At 37.0% G+C, this 14041-nt stretch overlaps 1 protein-coding gene across 1 annotated transcript; it reads right to left on the reverse strand.

Moving 5' to 3' along the window:
* Positions 1-1317: 1317 nt before the first annotated feature.
* wdr31 (WD repeat domain 31) lies at positions 1318-12666 on the reverse strand. The gene is made up of 10 exons (XM_041787934.1): positions 12411-12666; positions 11321-11380; positions 9404-9536; positions 8599-8673; positions 8352-8496; positions 6165-6265; positions 5924-5991; positions 4371-4512; positions 2940-3102; positions 1318-2823 (listed from the first exon to the last, which is right to left on the reverse strand). Exons 2-10 carry the CDS (start codon positions 11365-11367, stop codon positions 2633-2635), a joined length of 1065 nt encoding a protein of 354 aa, XP_041643868.1. The 5' UTR covers positions 11368-11380; positions 12411-12666; the 3' UTR covers positions 1318-2632.
* Between the last annotated feature and the right edge of the window lie 1375 nt (positions 12667-14041).

Here is a 14041-nt window from a genome sequence, read left to right on the forward strand (position 1 = left end):
CAGTATTAGCTAATCTCATTCATAGCAACCATACACCTTTATGTAGCAGTGGGAGCAAATTAGGGTAAGTGTTTTGCCCAAGTACACATTAACGTGTGACTGCAGGAGCTGGAGACCAAACCCAAGACCTTCCAGTGACAGACTCTTCCTGTTGAGCCATAGTGTTAACTGACGTTTGCAGATGCAGCGAAACTGACAGTGGTTTTCTTAAGTGTTCTCAAGCCCATGTTTTAATATTCATCACAGAATGATGCCAGCTTTTAATGCAGTGCTGCCTCAGGCATCAATGGTCACAGGCATTCAAGTGCTGGATTTCGGCCTTGCTCCCTTACATACAGAGATTTCTCCAGATTCTTCAAATCTGTTGATATTATGGACGAGAGATGATTAAATCTCTTAAATTCTATGTTATCTCTATGTCCCTTCCAATTGCACATTGAGAAACACTGTTCATAAAAAATTGGACTATTTACCCACACAGTCTTTCATACAGTGGAGAACCTGGTACAATCATTGATTTTGAATGACTGAGCCATTCAGGAGGGCTCTTTTTACACCCAGTCATGGTCTAACACGTCAGTAAACCTACTGTGGAATGTTCCAGGTGTTTTTTGAGTATTCCATATTATTCCCAGTCTTTTCTTGCCCCATGTCCTAATTATTGTGAAACATGTTGCATGCATCAAATTTAGAATGTGTGTTAATTTCCAAAAAACAACCCTCAGGGCGCAGATGTGGTTTGGAGCACACCCCGTGTGCGTGGGTGGCCTGGGTCCGAGTCCGGCCTGTGGCACCATTTCCCACATGTCTCTCACCGCTCACGTGTCCCTGTTTCTGATTCTGTCCTCCTCCATCAATGAAGGCGTAAAAAGCCAAAAAATATATCTTAAAACAAAAAAACAACATTTAGCGGTTTGAAAACTCACTATCTTGTCTTTGCGGTGTATTCAGTTAGTATAAGATGTTAAAATCACAGCATTCTGGTTTTAATTCTCATTTTACATAACAACCCATCTTTTTCAGAATACTAGTTTGAATGTTTCATATGTTGTTAAATCAAATAACCCTGTAGCCATGTGAATAATTAACATGTTTTTAATCTTTTTTTATTCTATTTATGGACCAGTGGACGTACTAGCTTGTTGCTAATGAAGCTCAGACCAGCGATAACATTAAAGAAGTACTGAGGACATAACATATTAATAAGATCTTAAACCCTCAATAATTAATCAGAAATAACTTACTGAAAGCAAGTTTTGTGTCATATTTTATAACAATTTATTTACAATTTACAGTATTTTATTAAAAAGTGAAATACTCAAAGGTTTTGCATAGTAATTGTCAAATTAAAATGCAGTAAATATCGACACTAGGCGTTAGCTAATATCAGCGTTAGTTAATAGAAGAGTAGAGTAATTTTTCATTGGATTCTACCAAAAAGAGGTCAGTTAATTCTTTCTCATGATGTTGGTGTTCATTTGGTCTAAGTTTGAACACATTAAAACTACAGTACAAGCTAACAAACTTATACATTACAATTAACATCTTTCTCATTAGTCTTCTTTTTAGTGTTTGACAATCCATAGCACAAATCTGATTGCATCTATTGAATTTTATCCAGGAAAAACTAACAACATACTCAGAGTATGAGAAGTAACACCTATCCAAATGGCTCATTTTCCCACTCTAAGAGTGCTTCAAAAATAGAGAATAATCTCTGGTATTCTTTCTGGGTCCTGGAAGGCTTCAATCCAAGCGTGATCTTATTGCTGAGGTCTAATAATTTCATGGTTTATTTGACTGAAGGCTTTTTGTACAAAAATCATAACTGCTAAAGTTTTTAGTTGAGCTGCACATGGGAGCACAAATGGTACCTTAACTTTATAAATTTTTCTACCTCCCTAATAAAATTCCTCAATACATCAGGATGAGCTGATGTTTGAACACAACAGCAAATATTCAAGAACATTCAACATGAGTGAGTGGAAGGAATGACAATTTTACATCATGCAAACACCAGCCCATTTTGTGCGCATAATAAAGCTTCATCATTCTCTTTCTGCATGCAAATATGTTTCTGCTGCTCTTCTGTTAACCCTGTGAAAACATCCAGTTGCACCTAGCATTAATAAAAAGGCAAAAACTGGCAGACATTATTGCTTCATTCGCCATCTTAATGTAAAATTGTTAAGTGACTTCTGAAGAGTCCATGATTTATCATTCTTATGCCCTCCTTCCTGAGACTGCCACTCCTTCCATCTGACTGGGATAATCTCTTCCTGTGAGGAAAATGGAAGGAGGATTTGCGGAAATCTTCAAGATTTTTTGGGGAGCAAATGTGTGAAAAGGGCTTTGCAGCCGAGGAATGCATCTGTGATGAGAATCCAGGTGGTTTGGCTGAACAAAATCTGCATCATCCACTAACAACATTGTCCTCCTGTGCTTCTTAGCTAATGTCTGCAGTCATTCTTCACTGTATGGCGGTCTAGCAGCAAAAAAAAAAATTTGCTCTATGATTATTTAAAAATTGTTTTAAAAAAGATTCAACAGACATGCTTCAGTATCCAGCCATGCTGCTGATTGTTGAGTCACTGGATTTTCACACAAGTTTGCCTCAGGCTCTTCTCAGACATCAGAAACGTGCCACAACTTTAATTTCCAGGCCAGCAGCTCCACCTGAACTCTGTGCCTGGTTTGATCCCTGGCCGATCTGGATGTGGTGGAGGCCAGAGTTGAAGCTAGCACAAAGCAGACTTGTTGAGTCACTGGGAGCGAGAGAAACCAGAGGACCAGCACCATCCAGAGATAACGTCCCCAAACAGACTGAAGAGGAGAAAAAGGAAGGACGGTTGAAGTGGAGTTAGTAAAAATAGCTTCTGTTTACTTACCAGTGGGCGTTTTTCACTGAGTAAATGTTTCCATTCATGAGTGGTTGTCACCTGCTGTGTTTTGATCCCACACTTTCATAGAGCTGTCATGGGAGGATGTTGCTACCCGTGCTGTGCCACCAGGAGGCGTCGGCAGGAACATACAACAGGCAGTGGTCTGCAGGTGTCCTCTGTACTCCACAACTTTACAGCCGGGCTGACGCAGGTCCCAAAGCTAAAATCAAAAACACAACTTCACTAAGACATAATGTCATGTTTCAACATATAATATTTCAATATCAAGCTGAGAAGATACCTAAAATGCAATCCCATCAACCTTTAATATCAAGACAGTTGAAAATTTGATAAATTATTGTTGCAACTTCATGGAACACATGAGCTCCTAAGAGGCAAAAGTAGAGGCTAGTTCTTACCTTCTAAATAATAGAAAAGGACGATCAACTCATGATAAAATTCACAAATTTATTTTCCTCCACTCACCTTTTCACTTTGGTGCAAATTAACCTCATTAAATTGTGAGATCTTCGACTACTTTAGCACTTCACAACTTTTCCAGTCCTCTATAACCATTGGCCAGACTTTTTTTTTTTAAAGATTTAGCTACTATAAATTCTGAATGGGCATCTAGTTTTCTTCCCAAAGGTATTTAAATTTCTCAGTTTCAATGCATTTTTGCTACTCTCACTTAAATGTGAATTAATCACATTCTGTTTTATTTACATTCTGCACAATGTCCCAGCTTGATAGGAAATGGACACAAAATACTCTACTCAAAATAACCCTGAAATAAATGATATAGACAAAAACATACACCAAATATTTAAACCACCACCAGCACACACAGTGACTTTAAAAATCACTGCAAAATATGTGTGGCTGTTAAAATGGAACTTAGCTTTCCAAAACATATGCCTAATCACAGTTAAATCATAAATTAACAACACGGGCAATTACTTTTTCACATAGGGCAAAAATGCAAATGCAAAAACTGCATGTTGTATTTATTCAGGTTATCTTTGTCTATTAAAATTTGTTTGATGATCTGAAACATTTAGGAATAGTAAAAATGCAGAAAAAAAGAAATAAGAAAGGGGACAAATAACTTCTCAAAGCACTGTATTATTATGATATACCATAATACAATACAATACAATACAATACAATACAAGAACTTTATTCATCCCCGAAGGGAAATTCACTAATAGCATAATATTCAGCCTGTCTTGGTCAGGGCTCCCTTTCACAAGAGATCTCTGATTTCAGCGGGACTAACCTGGTTAAATGAAGGTTAAATGAATAAAATAAAATACCATGGCTACTACATTTATAACCAGACAATCAGGGTTAGAATAAAAATACAGACATAAGACTTCTAGCATAAGTACGCACCCTTAAAATAGACCAGACATGCAGTCAGCCTAATCTATTCACCAGCTGTACAGCTACACAAACACAGACAACAAACACCTCCAGGGGTCTCACCGTGGCTTCACAGCCTTGGCCCCCGAAGCCGTTACTGCTGGAAACCAGGTAGTTTCCATTTGGAGAAACGTCACAGTGGGTTTGGATGTACTGCTTGGCTGGGAAAGTGTTGGTCACCTGCCATGCACGACTGTCCCATACCCTGTGCAAATACACAAATACAGGATTACTGGAATCTCCTTACTCAAGGGCACACCATAACATAATTTACAAGCATAGATTTATTACATATACATCTCAACACCATATCAGACCCAGTTTTATTCATTATTGTTATATACTTCAGTATCTTAGACAGCTGGGTTAATTATCTTCCAAGATAATGAGGGATTAAAGATGTCACATTGATACCAGAGTGTCTCATTACATATGTGCAGGTGGAAAAATCTGTTTACTATTATTTATTCCTTACATTAAGTTGTTTGATAAGGTGAAGTGACAGGTAAAGGGTTAAGAATCTGTGGCGTGCTGCACCAGCTCTGCTTAAGTCACTTTCTCATATTAAGGTGCAAAGTCCACATCAAACCCTGTGTGTAAACTAGTTAGTTTGTAACTTGGTAGTGTCATTCTTTGGTTTCACCACAGAGAATGTTCATCACAGAGACTATGAGTGTTACATTCAAACTAACCAATGTATTGTTCGCAGAAATAACATCTTCACCAGTGTGACCAATCAGTGGTTAAAACATTTTTCTCAATACAGTGTTTGTTGAAGTGCCGCTTGTTGTCGCTGAAGATGCTAATGGCTGAAAATATCTTCCACAGTTGATAATCCACAAACAGCTACAAAAATGCATGTCAAACACAACATAGAATAGTGATCAGGTAATAAATACAAAACTGGCACTCTCATTCTACAGTAAGTATAAGTGGTGACATCTTGAACTAAAATAAAGGTACTTTTTAAGGGTGAGAGAAAAAATCGATACAGCATAATACAGCATAGCAAGTAATATTATTAGAAAGTGGAAGCAATTAGGAACAACAACAACTCAGCCACAATGTGGCTGATTCCATAGCTGAAGAGTTCTGAACTTCCACTGGCATTAATGTAAGCACAAAAACTGTGGGTTTCAATCACCAAGTCCAATGCCAAGCGTCAGATGAAGTTATGTAAAGCACAACTGGGCTGTGGAGCAGTGGCAACATGGTCTGTGGTGTGACAAATCACGCTTCTCTGTTTGGCAGTCAGATGATGCCTACACTACTACCTTGTTGGTGTAATGTCAGGCTGCTGAATACTTTGGCCATATAGTGTAACTTACATATTTCACCTATTTTTAGATCACAACAACTTGCTCGAAATAAGAGTTATCCACTTGTGATTCCAATGCATAGGAGGGATGTTAACACCAAGGGAAAATAAACTCTCTTAAATATTAATATGATTTGTAGTGTTAAAACATAAGAGGACATAATGATCTACTAATCACAGGGAAGCAACTGTGTAGGACACAAAAACAGCTACTTACATTTACATGCTTCTTCACAGTTAATATGTTTCACATCACTACCAAAAAAAAAAAAAAAAAACACTGAATTAACTTAATCACCTGATGGTCTTATCTTCAGAGCTTTGGACTATTGAGGGGCTGCCTGGCACCCAACAAACATGAGTTACCTAAAAAGAGGAAAAAGAAGAAAGGAAACTTTGAAGCACAACTCAGTGAAACAGATCAAATGGCTTTTTAATTTTATCTTCTTTCTCAATCCTTAATTTACATACCTAAGCTATTCAACACACTTAAAAATATTGTTTTTACCAGATTTTGAGCACAAAAAACACATTCTCACCAGGTTTCGAGAAATGTTGTGTCTATGTTCACATTTTGCAGACTCTATATCCCACAGGCACATCCAGTTGTCACGAGAGCCGGTACACAGCTTCCGCCCATCTGGAAAAAGAAAACCCAGTAAAATCAGATCAGCATGTTATTTGCAGATCAATGATGTGGACCTAGTCAGTCAGAATAAAGTTACCGGATCACGCTGAAAGGAAAAAATTAATTGCTGGGAAGAGGAAACCAAAGACAAAAACCAGGTAACGTTTTCTTTGTGATTGAGTCAATTCGATACTAAAAGTATCATCAAGCAAAAGTGCGTGCTACATTATGAAGCTTTAGCGGAGTTCTGTCAGGAAGATAGTGCATTTATGGCAGTTGAATATTTCTCATTCTTATTTATTCTTTTTTGAATGCTACTGTAACTTTCACTACTCTTGTCATGGTCAAAGGCTGTTTGGCTAGCATCCCATTAGCTGGTCTCCCCTATCCAATGGCGTGGTGTCTCACCTTCATCATCAGCCTGTCATTTTTATGCTCTTTTTTCAACTTGATTTTTCCCCTGCCTTTGTTTTTCATGCTACTGTTAAGCGTGTTAACTTTAGTAATTTGGATGTCCAAGGCAGAAGGAGCAGGGCCCCTCCTCATTCTGCTTAAAATAATCACAGCTGATGAAGAATATTTTTAAGACATTTGCTTAAATTAACAAAGCCACAATAAAGGAGAAAATATGTTTAAGAAGTGCTGATGCCCTCAGCCTCCACTGCGTTGGATACCCAAAATGCTTTGCGTGTATCTCACATCCCCCAGAAGCAAACCCTGGCACTTTTAAAGCAGGTTTTCCCTCTCAATTTGTGAAATTCATCCACAAAAATGTAACATTTGGTTCCTATTTATTCCATACACCATATGGAGTTAAGTTTTTAATAATGGTCACCTCAGTTCATAGAAAGATAGAAGGCAACGGAGATGGGCGGAACACAACGCTACATCACATCGCCCCTTGGATGGGTTCAGTGGGGCCGGACCCTTAGCCTGAAGAGCTATGGATGCTATCGCAGCTCCATATGTCTCCTACCTCATTTTGTGTTCTCACTCTGATTGGCCTATCATGAATATGACACACAGAACGTTCATCCAATCACCTTCTGAGAATTTTTTGAAAAGTCCTGCCCTTCCCAAATGCTTTCTAAAGGAGCTTTCCCAGATAAATATGAAATAAATCCATGCAATGGCAATATGAAACAATCAACCTGGCGTGTCAGGTAATATTACAATATCTTCTGCCAAAAATCAGGCTTTTTTATACTAGTTTATGCAATTTTTCAACACAAAACTAAAATGCCATTTTATAGTTTCTACCTTACCATAATTTGCTATCCTTCCCTTCACTGTCAAACTCCACTTTGATGCTGTGTTATGCATTGTGGGCATGTTTTTTTATATTCTAAATTTTAATTCTAATTGTCTAATTAGACTATATTATTTGTTTATTATTGTATTATTTACTGAAGAAATATTCCTCTCTTTGTTCACAGGTTTCTAATTACCTAATTAAGCATATCCACACTTGCATACTGTGAAACTGTACATCATTTCCTATGACAGCATCTTTACTGACTATGTGATTACTTTGGAAATATTACCTCTGACATCAATGCTATCAAACTTGTAAAGAGGATGTCAGGCACATTAAGATAGATCAGTATCCAAGACCCAAAACACATTTTGAGTTTTAAAATGCATTTCTGATGACAGCTGTTCTTTGGGACTAATAAGATGCTGTCTGCAAATAGCTACAACAGAATTCATTTGGTTTAAGAACTTAAAGTTCTCTCAGGTTCTTAAACTACAAAAAAAAAAAAGTTAAAATTATTTACTTCATCTTCAAGGCCGAAGATTCATTCATTTACAGTTGGCTTTTATCAAACTTTTCTGATACATTTATTGTAATATCTATTTTAATCAAAACACTGCCCTGTAACTTTGATCCATATGTTTTAGACTTTCTTAGCTTCTGTTAAGTTGTTTTTTTTTCTTTTTACTTTCTCATCTTTGAGGTTGTACTGGCTTTTTAAAATAATTTTTAACTTCTCTTGTAAAGTGTCTCTTCTTCCTGTTGTCATGATGCTTCTGTTGTAAAGCACTGTGAATTACCTTGTTGCTGTAGCAAGCTAGATAAATAAACTTATGTGTGTACCTGGGCTGATGGCTACTCCATTGACAACCAACTCATGGCCACAGAACTCCTGAATGGGATCGTCCCCCTGGTTTAGGTCCCACATGAGAACTGTTTTATCTCGAGATGCACTAAAGATCCATGTGCTACCTGGATAACACAACACCTGGGGAACACGTGGAAGCAGAATTAGACCCAAGGATGCAAACTTTTACTTCAAAAAGCACCACACCTTTGTCAATTTGAGCACAGAGAGTATTGATGTTACCTTGGTAACCTCTCGGTTGTGACCCTGAAAGGACTGACACATCCGGCCTTGTTTCCAGTCATACACAACCACAGCCTACAGGGACAGACACATACATTCATAAACATGCAAATACAATAATGACCACAAGTTCCACATAATGCTACAGAATCTCACAGTCTTAACGCTGTCGTGCAGACACTGTCCCCGTTTTATGTGGCTCATCTAGTGCTTTTTATACTGTTTAACTAAAAGTAAGGCTTCCTGGGGAGCAGATGTACAGTAGTTAGGTTGCAGCCCATGTACACTGACGGCCTGGGTTCACGTCTGGCCTGTGGCTTCTTTCCTGCATGTCATTTTACGCTCTCTCATCCCTGTTTCTGACTCTTTTCACTGTCCACTTCTTTAAATAAAGGCATAAACAGCCCACAAATAAATCTTTCTCTTCGATTAGGCAGTCTTGATGAATAGCATATAAACTATTGCACATTTGTATGACCCTGCACTAGAAATAGCTGTAACCAGAGGCATTATCTTTTCAGGTTGTCAGTCCGTTAGAATAACCGTCCAGACCATTTTCATGAACATGATATCTCAAGAAAGCTCCGGGGGATTTTGTTCAAATTGATTGGATTTTGGAGGTCAAGAGTCAAAGTCATTGGGCCTAATGTTCATCCCTTGCTTGTGAAGGCAATATCTCAAAATGCTTTTAGAGATTGTCTTCAAACTTTACACAAACCACAGCAGTGGTAGTAGTATTAAGCACAGTACTGTTATCAAAATTCTTTTATCTCTGAGTTATTTCCAAAACTTGAGTATAATTTACCTGGTCACTCCCACCAGAAACACACAGATCTGGGCTGAGATTGGTGACAGTGTTGATGGAGCCTTGATGGGCAGGTTCATATTGCACCACTTGACTGTCAAAGGAATTGTCTGCCTTCTCCCCCTGAGATGCTCTGAAATTTAAAAAAACACCAAAGTTAAGGAAAAACTTACATTGAATACACAAAGTCGCTATTTTCTTTCATTTGTTTGAATATCTGTTTTTTTTTTTAAAATAATAATAAAGCTTCTAAGTATAACCTATTAGGATGTAACAATACCTCTCAGTCCTATTTTGACTAACTTTCATCATTATTCAGTTTATGTGATTCTTTTACAAACTTAACCACAGTGAAAGAAGAATAAAGACAATGATACCTTAGGGCAAATGAGGATAACCACAAATCTGTAAAAACTCAATGCAATCACAAATTGCCTGTTTGTTCCTAACATGTTGGCTAATGTGAGCTATTATCCTCAGTTATTAGCTGTCTTGCCTCCATTGACTCAAACAGTGATCATATCTAAACCAAAGTCTCTGAAGTATCCTGGAAATGTCACCAATAAGTCCATCAATACTCTGATAAGTGTAATGTGCACAGAATGATATTCAGCAACATCAATTATTACAATATCACTAGTAACAGACATTGGAAATATTCTGGATGAATCTGACAAATTTTAAGAGATTTGGAGTTATCCTCACACACCCCACTGTATCTTTATCTTTTTTTCCTTTTTGCTGAGACCAAGTTTTTAAAAATGCTCTAACCAATGTCACTTTATCTTTAAGAAAAAAGATTGTCTTATTTGTTACTTGATAGCCTCAAAATTGAAAAAAAAGTTGCTTTGCTTTGGGGATGGGAATTGAGAAGATTTTATTGATATTGATGACGTTATCAATTCTTCTTAGCAATTCAATTCTTTATCAATTCCCTTTTCAATTCCTTCCTGTGAATTTTCTTTTCGGAAAAAATAGACTGAACTGGTTGAACCAGTTCTCAACTGGAACTGGTTCTCGATTTCCATTCCTATTTTGCTTATAAAGAAAAGAAAATAGATATTTTACATTTTGTATTCTTAGAGAAATGAAATCAAAGAAATATATTTATTAATAAACTGACTTCAATCTCATTTCTGTTTAAAGTTACTAAATCGTAAAAAATCTGATAAAACAGTAATGTAAACTCAGCATCAAATCATGAGTTTTGCCTATTTCTTGCAAATAAAGATAAAAGAAAATGAACCCGTTCTCTCACCATTTTCATCATGTATATTTTGATATCTTTGTTTGTTTTTTCAAAATAAATGCAGGTAAGGACAACAGACTACTATCTTTCTCATTAATTAATCTTCTCAAGTATAAGCATAACATAATAAACTTATTCAATACACACTGAATGGATGTAGGAACCACTGCATATGTGTGAACTGGTCAGATGGCAGATTAAGGTGATTTTAGGTCATGGTTGAACAGGAAGTTAGGTGTTTTAGGTGATGAGAACACATGGCTCTTTTCATACTTGTAACAAATCAAGCAACAGCATTGAACAGACGGAATCTATATGATCATTTAAGGTCAAATTTGCCTGTCTCCACATTCTGCAATAACTGGGAGCATCACCTGAATGTAATTACCTTCTGGACATTTGTTTTATTAGGATAAAGCCCATCTATGCAAGTGACTAACTGTAGAAGTGGTCCTTTAGACATTGGATAGTCATTGCACTGCACACGGTATTTCTCATAAAAACTAGTTTAAACACACCAAAGTGCAAAATCCATCCCCTATGTAATCCCCTCACCACTGTGCAAAACTTAAAAACCTACCGGATACAGTGTGAACCAACTAACCCATGTTATAATTAGTAAGTAGTGCAGATAAGGACAAGCTGTTACATTGATGCCTACATCTCACCTGTAGAGCTCAGACCTCTTGCGAAACTTGCTCTGTAGTTTTCCCATCTCTGCCAGGATCCTGCAAACACATGAACAAATTACACAACTTTACTTAAACAGTACTACTGACACAAAAAGAAGGTGAAAGGGCTTTGTACAGTTAAAACAGAAACAAGTCAATAAACACAACAATAAACATAAACAGGCCCTTCACACAAATTTGATTAAAATGTAAGACCACAAACATTTACCATTACTATTTCTAAATTGTTAAGTGCAACCCTGCCTAGCTCTAGATTTTCTCCTTAGGTCACTTAATAACCCATCAATTCAGTTCAATCCAGTAGCATTATTTATTCTTCTACAGACAATTTGTTTGGAGCAGCTTGCAAATGGAGACATGGATGAACACAGCAATAAGCAGAAAGCCAATAATCCTGCTTATCTGAGTGGTTATATTTCAGATTTGGATATGTCCTATAGTTCTGTGGCTTGCCACCTGAAAAGAGGTGCTTTGTTCCCTTGTGACTGTTTTTGGTGAAATGGGCAAGGGCCTTATATTGGTAATTGCCTAGTGCCTCCAAATTACTAAACCAGCCTCCGCTTACAATGAAAGCAGGTATCAATATAGTTTGATTTTAACTTATATGGTACTAAAGATGAAACTTTGAGTATTGTGACAACCCTGTTAGAGGCTCACCTATATATGACAGACATCCAATTTTAAGTCTCTTGCTATAAAATATCTTGCATAAGAGTAAGACACCAGTCTTCAAAGAGATTAAATCACACATCCTCACGCAAACTCGACTTTCTCTCTCTCTCCCTATCTAGCTCTCTAACACACACATACAGCTAAGCTCCACCTCGTTATCCCAGCGTACTCCTCAAACAAATCGACAGGAAGGAGAGGGCTTAAATCCTATTAGAGCCGCATCATTACTGTCACAAGGAATTAGTCGCTCCAAAACACCTGTTATGAACTGTGCTGGCGCTCATTACGCAACAACAAAAACAATAAATGTTTACCGTAATTACTATACTGAAAACAGATCTTGAATGGTAATAAATACACAGTTACGGGGGTAAGGTGATGCAGGATTTCTTACCTGTCACTAGCAGGTTTGCAGTGATGTGTGACGCTGACGTGATGATGCTAGCTCAGTAGCATGCTAACTAATCTTTATCCGTCATTCCAAGGTAAATGATGCACTAACAGCACAGAAACATGGAAAAACAGCCGTGAAAACTTGCTCTAGTCGTGTTTGAAACAACCGAGAAGCACTTCCAACAAAGTGCCATGATAAAAAGTTGTTCAAACGGCGTAGAGAAAGTGCAGAGAAGTGTCTTTTAACTTAACGGACCCATCCCTCTCTCCATAGCGACGCTTTCTCGTTTCTAGGCGAGGGCGACGTCACGTGACACAAGGCAGGAAGTAAACGAAAACTTTAATCCTTCAAAATAAAATTCGACGTGAATTATTTTTGCTTTTCGACTGTTTACTTGTTTTTTTACTCTTAGGAAGAAAACAATATTAAAAGTCCGGCAATTCTATAAAAAAAAATCCAAGTCGAAATAAAGGTGGTAAGTCATAATTATGATGTAGTAAGTCTTAGGTTAGTTATAGGATAAAAAGTCGAAATTATCTATCTGATTATGGCTTTTTCATAATTCCGACCTTTTATCTATTTACTGTGACTTAACATATCTCAAATACAAGTGCAAGTACATTAAAACAGAACAACATAGAAAGAAAGAAATTCTAACAAAATCAAAAGATAAAATCATCATGTGCCAAAGTGCATTGGCCCACTGGGAAAATGCCCTGTGTGCCAGATTACATTTAACTTACATAAAACTGAAAATAAAGATAAAAAAAAAAACTATACAAATTCTATTAGCCTCTTTAATGCTCATTTGTATGGGCACTCCAATAGAGCAAGTTACCTTTGGCATAGACGAAATCACTCATACCCTAGATTTCTTTTAACTGAACTGGGCTTTTAATATCTAATTACATTATTTGTGACAATAATTTTTCAATACAGCCCGTTTTGTGATGTTAAAAGTCTCGTTCTTATCAGTATTTGTGTGCTCTTTGAAAAGCAACACTTTCAATTGAAAAGCATTAGAATTGCAGGCTCTTAGCACTGTGGGTACACAATTTTTGTAAAAGTTTTTAAGTTGTGGAAGTACATTTCTGAGTATAACCCAAGGTAATATACATAATTAACAGGTTTTATATCCACTGAAATTTTGCCTAATGTCTTTAACATATTTTAATTTTGAACAACCATGTCACCTCAAGTAAGTAAATTTGGTAACAAAGACTGAAAGGCGCATTTTGACCCAGAAAGTGCTCTGCCACAGAATTAAGTACATCATCTAAGTTGGTACCCTGGTGGGACTTCTCTAAAAGAGTATTTACTCATGCTACAAAAGTTGCCCAAAGGCTTTCTGGGAAAACTATTGTATGCAAATTAAGGGATGTTATCAAATAACTGGAATACAATGAACAAAAATACTTCTTATTTAGAAATAAAAATGTGTTCTATCATCTCAGAAAAATAGAGCTGAAATAGATGTTTTGGATATTTAAGTTAACACAACTCATTTTTTTAACAGCCTTTTACTGTTCGGCCTTACAGTGCAGGGCAGGCACCCACATTCAGAGGCTGTAGTTGTCAATGTACTGGTCGCAGGATTGACTCCTGGTCTCAGCACTGTTAGGTGCCACACA

The sequence above is a fragment of the Cheilinus undulatus genome, linkage group 5 (genome assembly GCF_018320785.1).
Source record: "Cheilinus undulatus linkage group 5, ASM1832078v1, whole genome shotgun sequence".
NCBI lineage: Eukaryota > Metazoa > Chordata > Actinopteri > Labriformes > Labridae > Cheilinus > Cheilinus undulatus.